Below are 20,799 nucleotides of genomic sequence, written 5' to 3' on the forward strand. Positions count from 1 at the left end.
TCCTGGTGTTACTGAGTACATGTGTGTACTCAGTACTGAGTACTGCTCACACTGTGCAGTCTGTTCCCTGGGGTATAGACAGGAGCTGTCCCAACACAGAAATTCCTCTGGTAGAAAGCAGCTAAAGGCTGCTTACTCTATGACAGGGGCTGCCCTTCAATAGATGTTTCCAGCAGGATCCTTGGGAATAGACCATTTTAACCCTTCTTACCTGAGAATTATTGTCCAATTATACGTCAATGCATTTATGTAATTTGCTGGGTCTGCCTAAAGGGCAACTTTCCATTTGTGGGAGAACCACTTTAACAGCCCTCGTGCCACCCCTTCCCTGGGCTCAGCTCTCCTGTGATATCCAAGGCTTCTCTGAGCGCACTGCAGGAACAGAGCTGTGCCTGTCTGATGGTGAGAGGGACTGCAAACACCGCTGACAGCTAAATCCTCTCAGGGAAGAGCACGACCATTCCACCTGGAACCACATCTGCTGAATTCAGCTACTCAGAACTTGGAGAGCTGAGCCTGGATCGTGTGTGTTGTGTGGGTTTTCTGATTGGGGGGGGGGGGTGGGGGTGGGGTGGGTTGGATTAACTGTTTTCTTTTTTTTTTTTTTTTAATAATCACATCAAAGATGGGCTGTAAATAAAAATAAAAAGAATAATAAAAATAACCCCATTTATTGTACACACATCCTTTTAATCGGGCCCCAAATTCATTTCAGTAATGCACTGTCACATTTCACAGATGCAAGATACTCTAAAAGAGCTGAAACCAATCTTGAGCACATTTCTGGCTTTATCCTAAAATACTGTGCATTTTGCTAATTCAAGAAATTAGATTATCCCCTTTTACCCAAAGTTTTAGACCTCAAGCCAATGCAAGCCAATCACCTTGTTTTAGAGCCACAATATTCCAGGACAAGTCACAGTATTTTTAAGTTTGTTAATACAGATTATGTCAGAAATGTAACGGAGGAAATATAACATTTCTGTATGAAATCAAGGCTGATTTTACAAGAGGATCACACACATCTCTATTAAATTATGTTACTTTTATCTTCCACCAAAAAAGAAAAAAAAATCCTCCTTAACAACAGCATGAAATTCCATTTGTTTTAGAAAAGCATACATCAAATAACACTGGCACACTTTATTCTAAAATGCTTTGTTGTCTCAGCTCTGTAGCAATACTCCAATACAGGTTAAGACTTGTTCATTAAGAGATCAATGACAGGCACACAGCAAACCTAAAAAAGGCAAGCCAAGTACAAATCTTCTTTTGAGATTATTTTTGTATTTTTTATCTAAATGGGAAACAGTAGGCATGAAACATCTATACAACAAACATAAAACAACTATGCTGTTTTTGCCTTAATGATCTCAAGAGCTTTTGATCTGGCAAGGAAAACAACCTTCATGTTGCCATGCCCAGGGGACTAATTCCTGACTGAGTATGGGTGTAGAAAGTCCTAGTACTTAAATGCACACAACCCTGTAAGCCCACTTCCATCTCCCCAGAGCCAGCAGCACATTAGTTAGAGGAATGCTCAGTGACACCGGCAAACACTGAACAGATACAAGGGACAGTAACTCCTAATGTGGCTCAGAGTGAGATGTAAAAATCACCTCCCTCCACTTTAACAGGCTAAATATCAAACTTTATACATTTTCACATAGTGTGAGGAACTATTGAGCCACTTAAAGATCTAACACATGGATCCTGTACACTAGAGCCTTGCAGAAGGATCAGGGAATTAACAGCTGACTGGAACTCAAGGTACATCTGTCCTATACTGCAAAATTAGGGTAGTACAGCCTGAAAGAGTGCAGTACATCAGATAAAATTTAAAAACCTACAAAGAGGGTATGGCATTACAGCAGGGATATCTGATTACTGCCTGACTGTAAGTAGCACATGCATCTTCAGAGCAACTACATACCAACTATAAGCAGGAGGGCAGTATAGGAAAAAATTAGGAGTTCTGTTTAATTGTTATTTCAAATATTTGAAACTTAAGCTTCAATGACTTCATATTTTAGAGTTTTATAATGGCTTTAGATGTATTTAGGCCCTTAAATGTCAAACCTTCAAGGATGTTTAACTAGGATTTTTAAAGACAGAAAGAGAGAAACAAAAATGTTACAGAGGTCTTCCAGTCCAGGAACCTAAGTTAATGAAGAAAATCTTCAGATATGAACACATCTCCTAAGACAGGTTTTTTTACTTTACTACAAAAAAAAGCTCTCCAAAACAAAATATTACTATTTAGGCTGTGCAAAAACAGAGTTTAGGAATAAAGGGTCAAGCAAAGCCACTGAAGCAATGAATAGCATGCACACAGCCCAGGCATTCCTTTTTTCAGAGGTTACTCCACTCCAGAATTATCTGCCCATAGTTGTGCTGCTCATGCTCATCTCTGACACAGAGTCAGATTTAGCAGACCATAGGTGACACTCACGGCCCGATAGCTCACACAGTAAGAAGTAGGCATCTTGCAGACTTACTGAATCTCATATGCTGCAAACAAGAACTGCCAGCAGCATTTGGGAAGTGAGGGCTGCGTTGCTCATAGGTGCATTAAATAGATGTAGACTCAGAACAGACAATTTAATGAATTTATTTATGCAACACCTTACTCCAAGGTATCAGCTCAGAGACAGCTAGAACAGCGTAATAAACCTGTGCACAAGGCTGTGAATTCAAACCAAGTTTCTACATCCAATAACACCTGGAGATCAAGCCCAAGTATCAGTAAGAATGCAGTCTTTATTGGTAGGTCTGAAGGACACAGACTTCACGATATTCCAACAAAAAAACATTCTTTGCAGTTTGAGCTTGACCAGCTCCTACTAGTCCTACTAGTGGACTTCAAAAGAGTTAAGCTATTATAAGCTCCTTCTTACTGCCTTGACAATTATGGGCCACATCCTTCAACATTTTTTAACCTATTTTGGAATAAATAAAGATTGAAACCTGCCTTCGTTCTGAAAACAGATTTTTGTGGCAGCACTTTAAACAGTTACTTTCCAAAGCCTTCATTTTCAGCATTTTTAAAACATAGATATGTATTCCAAATAAATTTAGCTTTGATAAAGAAGTTTCAGAATAAGATGACAAGACATTATATTGTTGAAGCCTTTTATCTAGAACATACTAAGAGCTTTGGGCTTGTAACAAAGCTAATTTCAATCTTAGAAACATTGTTTTAGTTTAAAACACTCATGGACAAAAATTTCTGCTTTCCTTCTAGAAAGATTGAATGGTTTGTTGCCAGAAAAAATCTCACCTCTTAAAAATTTCAAATGTATTATGTCTTATTCCATCTCCTTATAATTTTACCCTTCAAAGGTCAAAACACAACCATGTCCACCCAAGCCACCCATCAGCTGCAAGGTTCTTCCAATTAGAAAGGATTTGTAAATGAGGAAGAAGAAAACTGAAGATTTTTCTTATTTATTCCAGGCAGAATGACTATGGAGAAATGACTCAAGCTTAGGTAGTGAAAGTTAAAGGAATGCCATCTGAAATGAAGACTGACTCAGTAACATGAGACCTGCTAGTCATTTGTTAATCTTCAATTCAAAGCCCACAAGAAGTACTTGTATAATACCAGCAAAGTAGAAGACACTGCTTGTTTTTCCTCTTGGGCAGGAGGACAGGCTTTAACTGAGAAACAAGCTTTAAATGAGAACATCAGTTCTTCTGGCATGTGATAAAATGAAAATCACTAATTGCTATGTACCCCCAAAAGATTTATTACTTTAGCAGTTAAGAATCAGGACTAGGTAAACTTGCAGTACAATGACTTTATTCTGCTCATCTGCAAGACTTGCATAAGATTTACTTCAGGATTTCCATTTGGTATGTGGGTATTTTGCGCTTTGCATGAGGCATTTCCTCCTCCTGAACTTACTGTACATTAACAGTATACAATCTTCTGGAGCATCCTTGCTCTGGAACAATTAAGATCTGTAACATCAGGCAGAATTTGTGGAGATTGAGAGACTGGATTTCTACAAGTGGAATTTTCTAGAGCAGACGGGGAAAGAAATCATCATATAATGCTCCCCTAATTGTTGCTAGTGCCTTAAGTGTTCATTTCTGAACTCAAAAATCTAAAAAAAAGAAAAAAACAGTTCAAATGAGTTAAAATTGAGACATTTCTATTTAGAAAGGCAAATACGAATAGGAAATAAAGGTACAGGTACATGTGATATCAAATAATACAGTTTTGCCTAATTCTTTACTACTTAGGAAGCAAACAATTATTTTATCAATTCCATCAACTTTTTTTTCTGGCTAAGTTATTAGTAAGTCTTAGCAGTAAAGGACAGTCTCTTTGTTTTCAGAGAATATATGATGTCACATGAAGTTTTTTAAACATTTCCCACTGTTGTTATAGTTTTGCAGCTCAGCATGTTTTGAATTGTTTCAGAAAAAATTTCCATGTCTACCTCAAAAGGAAGACAACACCTGCTTATTTCACCAAATGAATTAATTTCATTCTTCCTGAGACATACCCTACAAGCAGAATAGCAAATGCCTACAGCTAACTAAAACTAGCTTAATAAAATCATGGTGGAACAAACCTATTGTAACCTCCAGTAATGCTGAAAGACTTGCCTTCCAGAAAAGTAAACCAAATCAGCTTTTTGTAGTAACACCCAAACACGATTACAAACCCCTCCGTGTCAACCATCAGTCCTAGGAAATCTTTTCATAACATGGAAAAGGTTGTGCAGCTGCTGCTCCCTTCCCTGCTCCTGCAGCTAACACTGCCAGCTCAGTCAAGCACTCTGCTTCCCAACTTTCAATGCCCAGTCACAGTAGAAGCCAACACAGTGTCTTTTCCCCTTACTCAGCGACAGAGGGGATACAATATCCCATCCACTTCCAAATGTTTCGGGACTTTTGCCCAAATGTTTTGCCTTGAGGAGCTCAGCTTGCTTTATCCTACTTTGCTTCACACTAATACCTCAGAGTCACTGCAATAAATTTTAGAGAAGATCCAGTTGCTTACACAGCAAACAATTGATGTCTTGTTATGCTGCTATTAAGGTACACCTACACTACAGGCTTTAAAGCTCTAGTCTTACAGCTACAGAGGAAGATCACATCAAGCTAATCTACTGATTAATCAGCTAGTACTTAATCATGTAGATTTTCCAATTTCTTCAATCAGCAGTGAGCTACACTTGCCACAAAGCAGTTCAGCCATTCTTCAGCAAGGCTGCAGTGGTAGTTTAAAACTTAGGCTAAAGCATTTCAAATATCCCAGAAATTATATGAATAAACTTTTATTTTTAAGCAACAACACACACTATTTTAATAAAACTCACACATGTAACTCAGGTGGAGAGTACTAAACTGAACAATCATCACTAATACATTTCCATTGGAAATGTGTTAAAGTTCACAAGGGTCTTCATTGCCATCTTACTGAAGTTTTCTTATGTGTTTCTAGTCTACACTCCACCTGTTTCATGCAGTCATGCAAATCAGATTGTAAATGTTCAGGTAATACGGAAGTCCATTCATTGCAAAGATTCATTTTTCACAGAAGATACAGGACAGGTAAGACCAATACTGCAGGGTTCTTCATAAGAGTACAGCTGGTTAGAAACCATGAACTTTCAGTTGTTCTTCCTTGACAATGCCAATCTAAAGGAGAAAAACAACGTGTTTTAGTAAAGCTTACATATTTAGGCTATTACAGTGATATCAAGTTACCACAATCTTACGCTTTGATTAAAGAAACTGCTATACTGTATACACACTCAATGAAACATTCTTGTAGTTTACAGAATGTTCCTGGGTCAAGCAGAAGAATTGACTAAACAAGAAGAAAATCTTATCAGATATCTGATTTGTTCTGTAGTCCTAGGACTTCCTCTTTGACAGTGTAACAGCTCTGCATCATCATTTGCTTTAGAGTAAGCCTCTTTCCTCTACAGTGTTTTCAGTCTCACGATTATGGTTTGAATCAAACACTTGATTTTACAAGCACAGAGCTCGGGTTGCACTGCCTGAGAACAAGTGGTGTGTTGTAACAGTGCAAAGGCATTCTACAGTGCTTTGATTCTCACCAGAGGCTTACTCACATTCTGCAAGTGTCATTTTACTTCCTGGCTGAAAATACAAAAGAACTACAGCGACAATCCTTAGCTGGTTCATTACCATCAGTAACACCTGTCACCCTACTGCTTCCCGAGGGTTTTAGATAGTCATCTGCAGTCCCTCACCTCCAAGAGGAATTGGCAAATGTTCTTCCTCTGGTCACCTTGCAGCTGGATAACTTCACCGTATTCAGGATGCTCAATCACAGTACCATTACAAGCAAATTTCTAAGAGAGAAACAGCCATGTTATAAGACACCTGATGTACATCGTGATTTTGCTTAGTCAGTCTTTTCAGAAGAACTTTGTCTCAGAAGCTGCTTACTGTTTTGATGCCGAGCCAGGCAAAGGTTAAATCAATTTTACTGAGAGCAAATGGAATATATCTGCTGATACATACATACAGAAACTAAATTGCTGATGGTAAATTCAGGCAATGACAGGATTAGCTACTGTGCAAAAGGAAATGGTCAACAGTCATTGCAAGAATGAAAAACAAAGTCATAAGATACAGCCTTTCAACTCCACACTATTTTAAAATAAGTATTTTTATCCTGGCAAAACTAAAGACCTCTATTTTGAGCAACAACCCAGCTGTAACAGAGGCAGGAATAAAAACCAGCACTACTTTAAACTGATTTTATTCTTCATATCAAGAAAGCCATGTATCGATGAAATTTTACAGAAACATTCAGAATATATTTTATTTACTTTTTTAAGACAGAAATGTTTAACTTTTTAGCAAAATCAGTGTCACTGGACTGATAGGTGTTTTGAGAAAGGGAAAGGACTCAAATATGAAAATAGTGTGCACAGGAAAGAATGAAGTGACAAATATTTTGTTACTTAGTATTATAAGCTATCTTACTCCTTTATATGTAATCATTATCAAATCAAATCGGCAACTTTACCTTTTTGAAAGCTTTCACAAGTTTCTTCTTGTCATAATCATCTGCAATGCCCTGAACAGTTGTTAGTGTCTTTCTTCCGTTTCGTTGCTGGATCCTTATATGAATGTAATCCTCAGTCCCCGCCGGGAGTAAGTCGTCGCCCTTTGTTGCATCAGCAAAGGGGTCTGCAAGAGGAAAAAAATTAATGTAATTCCTATAAAGGAAAACACCCAAGTTCAAAACTAGGAAGGAAGGTTCTCACTTCACACAAAAATTATTACTGTATCCACGGTATCATCTTGATGTCTAATCCCTGTTTAAAACACACTGTTAAAACCAAAGTGCTTTTTCTACAGCTGTATCAGGTGTCACTACACTATGCACTCAGGACAGCTCTCTCAACTACCACGCCCCGTTTCTTGCATGCCTTCCCAGGTATGAACGATTTTCTGCTACAGGATCGGTTTACTTCATTGTTTCTTGCAAACTGTAAATCCTGAACCTGAAAACATGGTTCTGAGAGAACATCAAATAAACATAAGTTTTAGACAGCTGCATACACTTAAAGTGAAATAAAGCAACTGTATCTCTTATCAGATCAACTGATAAGAACAGAGAAATAGAAAAGCTCTAGAACAGATACTTCCTTACAGCTCCAGAGCAGAAATCTTAGAATGTGGTAACTACCACTCTGTGAGCATGTGAAGGCATGGATGTAACTCTTGGTTACTATAGAAATAAAAGAGAGATGCACTCTAACAGATGTCACAGGCTGCCTGTAAACCAGAACTCCTCCAGTCAGCAGCTTCAGTCAAGAAATGTAACAAAATTAATTTAAGCTTAGATTAAAGAAAGGTCAGTTCTCAAATTCTTCTTGGCATTTATCTAGCACAGATAAAACAGAAAAGCATTTAGAAAGAAGGGGGCTTCTGGGTTAACACTTCTTATACTTTGTACTTCACAGAAACATACTTAACACTCAATCAAGAAATTTTACAGCAATACAAATCTAATCAGTAGCTCCAAATAAACCTTGAAGCATGTAATACTTTATTACTTTTTAAGAATTATCACAAATAATCTTTTGTACTAATCAGAACAATATTTAAGAGCCCATGTAGGTTCAATAGCCATGCAAGTTACAATCTAAAAACACTGGTCAAATTTTGCCATCCACTAGAAAGAAATGCCCCAAATGAGTAGAACTTCAGCAGAAGCACAAAAAGAAGTAGTTCAGCTGCAGACTGACAGATCCTTTGTAGAAACAAGGATGACATGAGCATTAAAGGCACTGAAAGCATAATGAGGATTCAAGCACCACAGGAAACAAGTATAGCATTGGGAATCTTGACTAGCTCAACTTCTACTACAGAATTTGTTAAACCATGCTGAATTTTACTGTCTCCCACAGCTTGTGTCTCAAACACTAATAGAAAATCTGAGTCAAAGAAAAAGTGAAAAAAAAAGAGGACTTAGGCATGAGGATCACTTGGCAGAGTTTAGGACTCTAGGTCACAGATAAGCCAAGGCAGCTTGGCAGAGTTTAGGGCTCTAGGCTGGAAATAAGCCAGCACTTTAAGTGTCAACATTGGATCCCTTCAAACAAATCCTGTGGGTGGCACCTTCCTTAAGCACAGGGTGAGCTCCCAAATCACGACTGAACGTAACCTTCTCACATGGCTCATACGTGCAGAAGATCAGAGTCAAAACTGTGACCAAAAGCCTGAGACTATTGTATAAAGTGCTAACTTGCTCACTTCTGCTGCTTACAGATAAGGCAGGCGGAGAACGCTGGCCCGGCACGGTTAAACTTCCCTGCTGATAGGAAAGAAATGATCTGCCATCTGCGTAGCTCACTCTGTAGAGACAATAACCTTTGCAGGGCTTGTATAGCGTTTTGGGGCATTGCTGAGGACAAGATGCGACAGCAACCCAACTGTAACTGATGGAATTATTTCCTCAGCAGAGAATACGAGCCCTTGGTATGGGGTGTCAGAGCTGAGAACATGGCAGCCCCTCCTACGGGAGCAGCGCGGGGCTGAGCCTCCCGCCCGAGGTCTCGCCGCACAACACCGAGCACGTCCCGAGGCCGGCGACGCGGGCGGACAAGGACGAGCCGCTGGCGCTGCCTCACGGAGCACCGCAGCCACAGCGACACCGCTCAATGTCACCGCGGGGGCGGGGGGCCCGCGGCCCTCGCGAAGGCGGCGGCAGGACGGCGGCGCCGGGGCCAGGACGAGGGGGCCGGGGGCGATGGGTGGGTTTGCCGAGGGGCTGGCTGCGGGGGTGGCGGGGTGCCGGCGGCTCTTACCGAAGGATTGGAGGTTCTGGATCGAGGACATGCGACTCTGCGGCGAGAGGCTGGAGCTGCGGGGAAGCGAGTCCGCTCGGGTCACGTCTCCGGCTCCGCAGTGCCACGCGGGGGCGGGGAGCGGGAGGGAGCGAGGGGAGGGGTAACAAAAGCAGAGAGACGCGGGGACCGAACTCGAGACGGAGGGCGAGAGCGAGAGGAAGGAGTAAGAAGACGAGGAAGCGCAAAGGGAAATAAAAAGTGGAGGGAGGGAGGGACCCCCCGCCCCTCGCCCGCACCGCCCCACGGCACCGCCAACGGGCGCCGCCAGCCGCGCTCCGCACAAAATGGCGTCCCGCACGTGACGGCCCCTCAGCAGCGCGGTGCACGGAGTCACGGAATCTGTTTGGAAAAGACCCCTAAAGTCACCGAGTCCAAGCCGTGACCGAGCATCAGCATGTCAACCAGACCATGTCACTGAGTGCCACGTCCAGACGGTGACTCCACCATCTCCCCGGGCAGCCCATTCCAATGTGTAATCAGCCTTTCTGTAAAGAAATTACTCCTGATGTCCAGCCTGAACCTTCCCTGCTGCAGGCTAAGGCTATATCCTCTTGTCCTGTTGCCGGTTCCCTGCGAGAGGAGACTGACCCCTACCTGGCCAACCCCACCCCTGCTTTCGGCAGCTGTAGAGGGCGATAAGGTCACCCCCGAGCCTCCTCTTTCCAGGCTTAACACCCCCAGCTCCCTCAGCTGCTCCTCATAGGACTTGTGTGCAAAACCTTTCATTGCCCTTCTCTGGAGCTGCTCCAGCACCCGAATGTAGCAATGTTCTCCTCAGTGGATCCCCAACAGCAGTGCTGCCGTGTTGCTGGAGTTGCTTGTTCTCTGTGCTGCTGGCCCTCAGGGCCCCCTCTGCCCCAGCAAGGGTGACCTCCATGGAGGCCCTTCCATGCTCACATCCCTTTGGCTTGGGTACTTTTCCAGCTGATCTGAAATTGGAAGAGCACTTCCCCCCTCCCCATTAAAATATGTTGGAAGCCCACTCCCTCAGGCCCCCCTCACTGCATAAAATGCTGCTTTAAATGCTGAATGTGGTGAGGGGAGGCAGCCAGCACCCCACAAAGCGCCTGTGTCTCCACTTTGGGCACGACTTGGAGACACAAGAAGTTCCACCTCAGCATGAGGAAGAACAGCTTTACATTGAGGGAGTAAGAGCACTGGAACAGGGCGGTCATGGAGTCTCCACCTCTGGAGACATTCCAAACCCGCATGGACATGTTCCTGTGTCACCTGCTTGAGGTCAGAACGCCTTGGCAGGGGAGTTGGACCAGGTGATCTCGAGAGTCAAGTCCAGCCTTAACCACCCTGTGATTCTGAGAACTTTGCACCCTTACAGGTGGGTGCAGCTGCTGCTCCCCAGTCCCTAGGAGCCACCATGGATGGCTGGCATGTGGCCTCACAGGACTCCTGTGTGACAGCTGCTCACTGCCCATCTCTGTTTTGGGAGGATATCAGCAGTGTAGGGGCTGCAATGGGAAAAGTTTGCCTTTAAAATGGTGTGCAGGTGTTACAAAGCTTGCTGGTCCTTATGAGGTCATTATTGGCTTTGCAGATGTACAGTAAGCTAATTCCACTGGCAGAAGTGGCAGAACCTGTATTCCTCTTTTATTTTTTTCCTTTTTTTAGTTTTTGTGCTAAACTTCAGTCCTCTTATATCAAGGGGATATTTCTTTTCTGTGATCCAAGCCCTGGATCAGCACTGCAGTAGTTTTATGAATGCCAGTGTGCAACAGTCTTAAGAAAGCTTCTAGTCCTGGCACTTTGCAAGGAAGCTTTTATTTCTCCCATGGGGAAAGCAAGGCCATTGGCCATGGCACAAAACCTCTGCTTACCCTTTGCTACCATCATTGATTAAACCTTTCACTGCACTATGGGCTGTAGAGAGGGGTTGTTTAACTCATTCCCAAGCAGCTGCAAAAGGCACTTTTGGGGCAGTAATGGGAGGATAGGGCAAGAGCTTGAGGCCACAATTTGGACAATGTCTCTGGATTAAGAATGCAGAGCTAAACACCGAGAAACCTGGGAAGGTTGAGGAAGCTCAGGACACGCATCCTCAGGGACATGACCCCAGGATATCAATAGCACCTCTCTCAGAAAACTTACTACTAAATAGAAGAATGTGAAGAATTTTTTGCTCTGATATGTTTTTGCTAATCCTGTCTCTCTGCAAGATTTTGTTGTATCTTTTGCTCTCCCATTATCATCCCATGAAACTTTTTCCTGGTGGCAAAGCAGGTCCATCAACCTTTTTTTCTCCCAGCCACTGTTTTTTGTTACCTTGGCTGTGCCAAGGTGTCAGTGGGGTACTGGGATGAGCCAGATCAAAAAACTGATTTGAGTTAAAAAATAAACTCAAAGGTTAAAGCCTCTGATCCACTCCACTTGCATAATTCTGCAATAGCTGTGCTGAGACAACCGAGAAGGACAAGGCTGGCCATGGATGAGATCAACAGTGGATCTTCAGACACAAACCCTAAGTCTGAGTCTGCAGGTTTAGCTGAGTATACCGATCATTGTGCCAGTTCTTCTGCTTACTCAGAATCTTCATGCATTTAAAATAGTTTTACACTTTTAATTCTCACTGCATGGTTAATCCAGTCCTATGAGCTCATTGGGCATCTGTAGAATTCATCCTACAATTTACAGACAAATGAGATTAGGTGTCTAGGAAGAAACAAAGCTTCTTTTATAAGACAAGAAGATGTGACTTTGTTATCCTTAAAATGAAACAACAATGAATAGTTCTGGCAACTGCAGAGGGAATGGAAACAACCCCCAACTGCACAGGTTGGCATGCACTGTGCAGCAATTAAAATAAAGGTGGTGGCCAGCACCCTCACTGTTCTCTTGCCAGCCTTCCACAATGTGTGTGCAGGGCAGGGGCTGTCTCAATGCAAAGAGCTCTCCCTTTGCTCTCCTCCTCAGAGGGAGCTGCAGGTCTCGATGGCACATCCATCACTAAGGTCTGACACAAATCCTGTCTGTGCCAGCACATTGCACCAAACTTTGGTGTCTGTGCACAGAGGCAGGAGGCATCCTGCTGGAGATGTGCTGCTCTCGCTATTGCCCCTCAACAGGAGAGTTGTCCTGAGGCCCTTTGACCTCACTGAGCCCATCTCCTTGCTCTTGAACAATCATTTGTGGCAATAGACCTGTGAAAGTCGTGGCTGTGAGGGGCTTCCAGTCACACCAGATTGAAGAAAGGTGGGAAAGCAGATGTGGACATGCAGCAACCAAAAGAGATAGAAGCAATTAAAACAGGGTTAAAAACCTAAGTGACGGTAAGAGGTGTTGTTGCTGAACTGCTAAATTTCAGCTTTTGAAAACTGTTAAATTTCAGATTTCAAAACCTGTTCAATTTCAGATCATCCTAGAGCTGAGGCTGGAGTTAATCTCATTCACTAATATTAGACATCAGGGTTTAAGCAATATTTTGGGAGTGAGACTCTTGTCTTTCCTTGACTAATGTATAACCTGCCAGCTACAGTTCCAGAAAAGAACATCATCTCTAATTAACTTGATCACGGCTTCAAGCTATTTAAATGTGATAGTTGCAAGACCTGGTTATGAATAGCAATTAGAGATCCCCTTGCTTGCCTTTTACTGTATTTCAATTCATCTGTCAAGCTGTATGTGAATCATTACAGGTTATTTATGACTGGATAAACCTCAGGGATTAAAACCAGAGGCTCACTGGAATACAGATGATAAATATGACATACTGAAGCCATAAAGTACACTTTTGTAAGAAATGTCACCCTAGTGCAGAACCTCACCTTCACTGGGTATTCTCAGAAGCACTTGAGATGCACTTGAGCAGCAATGGGTAACCCAGACTAGTGGGAGAAACTTTGTTCTTCCAGAGAATTGCTGTGTTGGAAAAATCGGCTGGAAATGGCACAAGAAAGCCTTGCATCAGGCAAAAAATGTCAGCCCTGCAGTAGGGCTAAACCTGTGCTTGGTTTAGGACTCTGTGTGACATCTGTCTTTGGTTGTGTGCATATAAAAGGCCACCCTTGTCTACACCTGCCCCTCTGTAATAACCAGAATGAACAACGTTGTTTTGCACTTCCTACAGACACAGTTCTAGTATATACTACTATTATTTTCAGGTGCAGCACACCGATATTTTGAGTTTTATACCTTAGGAGCCTTTTCAAAGCCAAAATTTAATTTAATTAGGGCTTTCTCCTGTAGGCAGATCTCCCGCACGTTGCCCAGCTGGCCAGGTAGGGCCCTGCCTTACCAGAAAATGTTGGACTTGCCTGCTGACCTGTCCTCTGCAACGGCCTGGAAACCCAATTACTGCTTGAAGCTCATGGTGTTCAAAGAGGAGTTTATGTTGCCTGACAAAGCAACTGTGGATGAAACATGAAAATGGCATGTAGCAAGCATTAATTTCCATCCTGCATGCCATAAGTGCAGCTACTGTATACACAAATTCTGCTCCACTCCAGCGCCAGAAGCTGGCATATGCTGGCTTACATTGGCATTCTGAAAATGATGTCAAAGTGCTGGGTCCCTGAAAGATATGCAAAAATATTTCCAACCTTGATACTTTTTCTTGAACTTTAATCTTCCATGCTCTCACAACAGGACTCTACCTACAATATCCAGCTCCATTTGGAATCTGCATATCCTAAACCTCTGTGCAGAAGACTGCCCAGTAGCTTTCTATCAGGAAATAAGTATAGCAAAAGTGCCAGAAGAAATCCTCTCTCTTCCATCTACAAAATAGTTTTGAAAGTGGCTGTAACCATGCCAAGCCTGACTTGTATTTTTCCATCAAAGCTCCAACTCTGGTGCAAAGCTTCCACAGTGTGCTAAGGAAGGGCTTGTAGAGAGTGGCTGAAGTCCTGAGCTGTAGCCTATGCTTGAGCTGCCCAGCTGCTAACAAGTTGTCCCAGTAAGCAGGTGCTACCTGGGAGACTGGGCTAGCTGGAAGTTGTGCTGATGATAAACACCTGGATATCCAGCCTGACTCAAGAGAGATGGGGTTGTGGGTAGTTTGGCTGAACTTGTGTACATGGTCAGATTTCAAGATACACAGGCTTTCATTTGAAATGCTGATGGTTCATTCCGTGCTCAATAAGGATTGCAAACAAGATGATAATTTTGGCATTAACCACTAGATGGTCCTCTTTCTCAAATTAAAAAAAGGTAAAAGTAGCTCCAAAATAAAGCCAGTCCTGGCTTTTATCTGAACCTGAATGTTAGTAGGGAAGAGTTTGTTTGTAAAGGTAAATGTTATCAGATATTATTCATCTAGTTGAGTGGACTGACATAATTTTCTGAACAGGTTTGAATGAAACTTTTCATAAGCCCTTCAAACTCATTTAGTGCAACTGGACCTCCATCCCACTACAGAAGGCTGGGCAGATTTGTAGGTCAGGCAATAGTTTAAGGCATTTGCAAACTTTTCCCAGACTAGTATGTGAAACAATAAGAGTGGTGGGCTGGGGAAAAAAAAGTTTCTGATTCTCCATCCAGTCGCATAAAATGTCTTTGCTTTTGTGGTTTTACATCTTCTGTTTGTGGAAAGCTCTGACCAGCAAAAGGATTACAGAACAAAGATTTGGATTAGTTCTTTGAGAAAACAAAATGGGAGGATTTGTAATCAAAACTGTAGTTCACTGTTGGCCTCTGGTTTGGTACTGTCCTGTCAAAGAATATTTCTCTGCATCAGGCTTGCTGGACCTCATTCTCTTGGGTCATTCCAGCCTCCAGGCAGTACCTTCCTATCATCTCCTTTTATTCCCCTCAGCATTTCCTGCCCAGAAGCCTGATCTCTCCTTACCTGGGAAGTTGCTTTCCTCCTCACAGTTCTTCACACCTGTGTATCTACTATTGCCTTGGTATTTAGTTGCATCCTGGTGCATCCCTGGTCAGCTTCCCACTGACACATTAAGACACTCCAGCTGGCAGCTGGCTCAGCCCTGTTCCTGCTAATAACTCACACAGGAATTTTATGTGCAGGAGTTTTTAATTGTGTGTGAGGCAGGACTTGAGTTCTTTTCAAGGATCTTCTACAAAGAAGACACCATGTGCACAGCCTCTCCCTTAGAGACAGGAAAAGAAGGGAAGTTTTAACACACAAACCTCTGCACCTTCACTACAGACCAAGCTGTCTTCTAGATGATCTTTCTGGTTTGGTCTTTCACAACCCTGGCTCCCCTGACAGCTCTTTCCTAGTTCCTCCCAAGTCTGAGTGGCTTTCACATTGCTGTGCTGCATGAGCTGACTTGCTTTTCTCAGCCGAAGCATAAGCCCTCCTATAGATGGGGTAACAAAAGAAAATAAAATCACAGCTGTGTGAAAAGACCCTGAGAAGCGAGGATGATTTCTGTGAAAGCTTGAGGGTGCTGTACATAGCACTGTGGTGGTTCAGTTTTGGTCTGGTGGATAGAAATGATGATGTCCAGTGAAAGAGAATGGAGTAAATCTTATTTTGGTCAGAGAAATGCCTGATGAATCTCATTTAAACTGTCACATAATTTATTACTCTTCATTGCTGAGAACATTCTACAGTAGCCTTTCATGAAGTCAGAATGATTTCAAGTGAAAATGAAAATACTTGAATGAAAGAGAAAATGAAAGCTCTTGAAAGTGGCAAATAGTGTGTCTAGAACAGATGCACAGCCGTGATCCGTCTTGAAGCGGAGAAAGGGCTGTGAAATCCTTGGCACACAATTTTGCTGAGATGAGACGTGAGAGATGCTGAGATTTTATGTGGGTTTGGGAAGCAACAGTGAAAGAGAAGAAACCTGTCAAGGGCTACCTACCATAAAGAAATATTTGCTTTGGGAAGTCTCTGGACCCCAGGGCTTGAGGGTCTGTGAGAAGAGTGTAGTGGGGAATGTGAAAATATGCTACCCTGATTTTAGACTTTTCCATAAATGTCCCTTGATGTCCACTGTCAAAACCAACATACTGCACTAGGTCAACTTTGGGCCACAATGAAGATAGAATATCATATTAGAGCATTTTAAATGCTGGCTCTCCTATTAATGAATTTTTGTGTGTGTGGTTGGGGTTTCTTTTTATTTTATTTTTGAATGGCGTATTATTTTGTGAGCAGCCTTTACCAATAAGCAAACATTCTTAACATGAAGACATTGCATGATTTTGTTTTATGTGGTGACTTCCATGTAGGTGACAATCGGTGAAAATGATCTGTGCTATGGAAAGGCTCACACTGCAGTGTCAGCAAGACTAGGAAAAGTAAATGGGATGAAAAAAACTTTTGCTTCTATTTTAAGATGACAGGATCCCTAGCAAAACAACAAAGCAAGAAAGGGACCTGCATATCCTGGGGGAAAGAAACCTTTACTCCATCAATTGCCCACTAGATATCATGAAAGGATACTCACATTTTCTGATCAAAATAAATTTGAAAAGCAGGAAGGGAAAAGATCTAAAATGAGAAGCAATGAAGAATTTTACTTACTAAGAAGATACCCTTTGCACACAGGGACACAAAATTAGCATGGCAGAAGCACAGCCACTGCCTGGTTCTTGGACACCGATTGATTTTTAGGTAGAGAGTGTTTGCAAGGTTCAAAGGGAACACGCTAAAAGGAGGTTTCTGAGAAAAGCATGTATATCTATTATTGATTGTGATAGCTGTGGGAAGACCTTTTGTGCTACCATGGACTTGAAGTGCTCTTCATATTTTGAAGTTGTGATCCTGAGTAGTCTGAGTAAACTCTTGAAAACTTGGATGAGGAAGACACTTCTTTTAGCTGCTGTTGAGTGAAAATTGGAGAATGAAAGAATATTTCTCAGGCTTCTTTACAGTTTTCGTTCATACATGTACCCCATAAATCAAACTATTATAAAGAAATGAAAAATTCCTGCAATTAGTGATCATATTCTCCCAGTGGTACTTGATGCTTGGATGGTAAGGGCAGGGCCAGGCCACATTTCATCATGCTTCCTCATAGAAATACCTTACAAATTGCCCATAGATAATGAAATAATTTAATTTCATTCGAGAGGTGTCTACAGTGAAATAGCATTATTTGTGCTTTGAGGTTTTCCCAACTTGAAGTGTCTTTATAGACAAACTGATCATATTTGCTATTGAACTTCGTCTACATCCTAATGGGATTGCAGCATTTCCTATGCAGTCTCAGTTTATGGATGGGGCCAGGCTTCAGAGCCCCCTTCCAAAGCACAGCCCTAAAATGGTTCCTTCGGGTACCTCACCAGGACCAGAGCGTGAGCGTGGGTGTGTGAAGAGGGAGCCTGCAGCTGCCAGTCAGCTCAGTAATGCTCCACATCTCAGGCTCTCTGCAGGAACTGGTGCCCAAGGAGTGAAGCACTTGCCAGTTCAGCTGCTCTCCCCTGCAAACCTGCAGAGTAAACGAGGTCTTTGCTTCCAGAGCAGCAAGATCCCTAACAGCAAGGCTGCGGTGACACATTAGTCAAGAGACAGAGTTAAAAATAACCACTCAGAACAGACACCTATTGTGGAAAATACAATAATGTTCGAAATGTTGGCCTCATGCACATGAAATTTTCTCTGCCACAAAACTGGTAAGGGCCCACTTAAGCACTGAATCACTACTTTTTTTATCAGCTACTCGTGTGCTGTATGACTTAAAACTTATGCATTGGTGGGTTGATCCCAGCTGTTGAATGAAACAACAGCTGCCATCAGGATCCTAAGCAAAAAGCAAAGATTGGGCAATAGCAAGAGGAGCAAGGGCTGGGAAAGGAGTGTGTGGACTGACTGTTCCAGCTTGCTGGCTCTGATAGCTCCCCACTGTCCATCTGCTTTTTCTCCCCACAGCTCATCCTCCGCCACGTGTGTTTCCCCCTGCAGACATGCTCTTCAGACTGAGCATCTCAGCTGGGCAGCACAGAGAGCTTGGCTCTCCTTTGCAGAAGGGACAGCTGCTCCCGTCTGTCTGTGCCCTCTTACCCATAGGGACATGGCAGCAGCCCCCTTCTCTCTCCTTTCTTCCTGGTGGGCCTGGGGCCTCAGTCATGTGTCCTGCCATGGCTCCCTAAAATCCCCTGGAGCCGCCCTCAACTCCTGCTCCCTGCCCTGATCAATGGCTTTCTAACAGAGCCTCCGTTCTCCCACCCCTTCTTTTGTAAATTTAAATCCTGCTCACCAGTACTGCTGACGTCCTGCTGGCCCACCTCTTGACTCCCCCTCCCTGCTGCAAGTCCACTTCCCTCCAGTATAAAAGGCACATCCCCCCATCAGCTGCCCTGCTTCTGCTTGGAGCAGCGACTACCTGAGGAGCAGCTTTGGTGCACACAGGTGAGTGCCTTCCCCTGTCTGCTTCAGCGCTTGTCCAGGCTCTTTCTTGCTGAATTTCCTTTTTTTCCTTTTGGGCTTTAGCTTACCCAGGTTAACACACACAGCTGTGCCCTGTGCTCGGTAACTTTTGCCCAGTTTTTGTTAGCGAAGCAGCCCGTGCCGAGGCAGGGTGGCTGACCCCGCGGGCGGTGCTGTGCCCCGCAGGGAGAGCGCGGGCAGGACTCAGCACAGCCCTGCACCTCTGCGCCCGCTCCCTCCTGAGAGCAGCCGGGCCTGCGCTCACCAGGGCTCTGATCCCCCGGGGCTGCTTCCAGCGCTGCTCCCGAACAGGAGAGCTTTGCACATTTGCATCGGAGGGGGTGTACACGGCCGCTGATCTCAAGAAAGATGCTGGTTTAGGGTGTGAAGAGTTAATTGCGCCTTGCCTTCCGAGGACAACCGTGGTAGGGGGATATCTGATGGATCTGCAGCAGAGCTTGAGTTTGGTATGATAAGAGCCCCTGTGTGCCCAGAGAGAGAGCCAGGCTGGTCTCCGACTCCTTGTGAAGCAGACCCATAGCAAGCAGTGATACCACTGATTCACTGTGCCTTTGTTTGTGGCTTTAATTTTTCCCTCGTGTCGATGAAAGTTGCCAGACTTCTGTCACACATGTTGCTCAGCCAAAATTTAGACTCTGCTTGGGCACCAAGCAGAAGTGGCAAGTTAATCAAATGACTGTGGCACTGAATTTTGCTGAGCTCCAGGAGCAAAATTATTCCTGAAACTTTTAATTTATTGCAACTGGTCAGTTTTAAAATTTTTATGATTATTTAATAGTTGAAAATGGAAGCATACAGCTTGACTGTATGAGGTCTTGCTCTTTTTAAATTTTCTTTTTGGAAGAAAACTGCAGGTCTGGACCTGAGGAGATCAGAGACCATCTCAGCCACACGACTCTTGAAAGGACTGTGCATAGGTAACCAGGCCTTTTGCTTAGTGACAAGATGGAACCGGGTGTTAGAAATGCTCAAGGTGAAGTTTGTGGCAGTACTTCAGTCTCTGTTTCTTCCCATATAAACAGGGGTGGCACAATCAGGTGTAGGAAATAATAGGGAGGATTAGAGATGCTGAGAACCCAATTATTTAGGGTGGCATGTTATTTACTGAGGAGCAGTGAGAGTGATGTGCTTCACAGAAACCCTACTAGGACAATGGTTTGAACAAAAAGTTCAATACATATCACTGCTGTAGAAAGTGGCTGCAGTGGCACAGCATGAGCTGGTGGGGACTGAAGCACAGCAGTGCTTAGGAAAAAGTGTCTGCTAAAAGCTTTTCCCTGCATTTTTGTCTTTCATCAACAATGAGCTTAAGGCATGCTCTTCTTTCTGTAACTTGGTGCCCAAAAAAACCCCAAGACACAAAACCAGGGAGCAAGTAACCTGGAAAACCTGTCAGCAGCCTGTAAACACACCACAGAGATGCCTCAAAACACCTTCCTTTTGTCTCACTGAACGTAAGGTTTTGCTAAAAATGAAGCAACAGGACAGTTACTCCAGCTGAAACTGAAGGCAGAGTTCACCTCATGTGGGTGAATTCTACATACTAAGATAATTTAGTCCTGATGGTCATGAGATATTCAAGTTAGAAAAACTCAATTTGCCGTTCTGAGATACCAAGTTAAAACTGCTTTCCTCTAAGCTGCCAGGTAAGCAACTGTCAGTGTGTGAAAAAGCCCTTGAGAAACCTTCACTGAATACTAGGGGTGAAGGAGCTTTTGACTGCATTTTAGTAAAAGACACAACCAACTTCTTCATGTGTTTTTGCTGTGTTGCGTGTTTGGTGTGTTTGGGAGCATCTTGCATCAAAGATTTTCATTCCTGCTCTGCCTGTACTGAAAGCAGGCTAAGATTTTGGCAGCAACTAAGGAAAAATTCCACCTATACACAAAGAGAAGCCACTGTGTAGGCACAGCTGAGAGGTTTTCCTATGCCTCTGTGCCTGTATATCTACATCACTTACATGATGCTTAAGCAAATAGGCTCCTGTTCTATAGGCAGAGGCTCCAGGATGTCAAATGTAGAGGCAGACCTTGCATGTCACAGACTGCAAGGTGTGACAGCTGTCCTGGTGTGACAGCTGGGAGAGCTGCCGTGAGGAAGCTTGTACAAAATGCCAGAGACAGTGGTAACCAT

At 43.3% G+C, this 20,799-nt stretch overlaps 1 protein-coding gene across 2 annotated transcripts; it reads right to left on the reverse strand.

Moving 5' to 3' along the window:
* Nucleotides 1-2,595: 2,595 nt before the first annotated feature.
* On the reverse strand, nt 2,596-9,618 carry EIF1B (eukaryotic translation initiation factor 1B). Of its 2 annotated transcripts, XR_010081452.1 has the most exons (5): nt 9,312-9,481; nt 7,022-7,185; nt 6,237-6,338; nt 5,471-5,655; nt 2,596-4,109 (listed from the first exon to the last, which is right to left on the reverse strand). XR_010081452.1 is itself a non-coding variant. In XM_063407292.1 (4 exons), exons 1-4 carry the CDS (start codon nt 9,340-9,342, stop codon nt 5,611-5,613), a joined length of 342 nt encoding a protein of 113 aa, XP_063263362.1. In that variant the 5' UTR covers nt 9,343-9,618; the 3' UTR covers nt 4,137-5,610. The 2 variants fall into 2 exon arrangements, 1 of the variants encoding a protein (XP_063263362.1); XM_063407292.1 differs by lacking the exon at nt 2,596-4,109 and having other exon boundaries at nt 4,137-5,655; nt 9,312-9,618.
* Nucleotides 9,619-20,799: the final 11,181 nt, after the last annotated feature.

Source organism: Prinia subflava, chromosome 1, assembly GCF_021018805.1.
Source record: "Prinia subflava isolate CZ2003 ecotype Zambia chromosome 1, Cam_Psub_1.2, whole genome shotgun sequence".
NCBI classification, from domain to species: Eukaryota; Metazoa; Chordata; class Aves; order Passeriformes; family Cisticolidae; genus Prinia; species Prinia subflava.

Bases quoted from the DNA above. Each gene is read 5' to 3' on its own strand.
- EIF1B (XM_063407292.1), bottom strand. From the start codon at position 9,342: ATGTCCTCGATCCAGAACCTCCAATCCTTCG. The intron at 7,186-9,311 runs GTAAGAGCCGCC...TTCCTCTTGCAG, and splicing joins CCAGAACCTCCAATCCTTCG to ACCCCTTTGCTGATGCAACA. The intron at 6,339-7,021 runs GTAAAGTTGCCG...TTTCTCTCTTAG, and splicing joins TTGTGAAAGCTTTCAAAAAG to AAATTTGCTTGTAATGGTAC.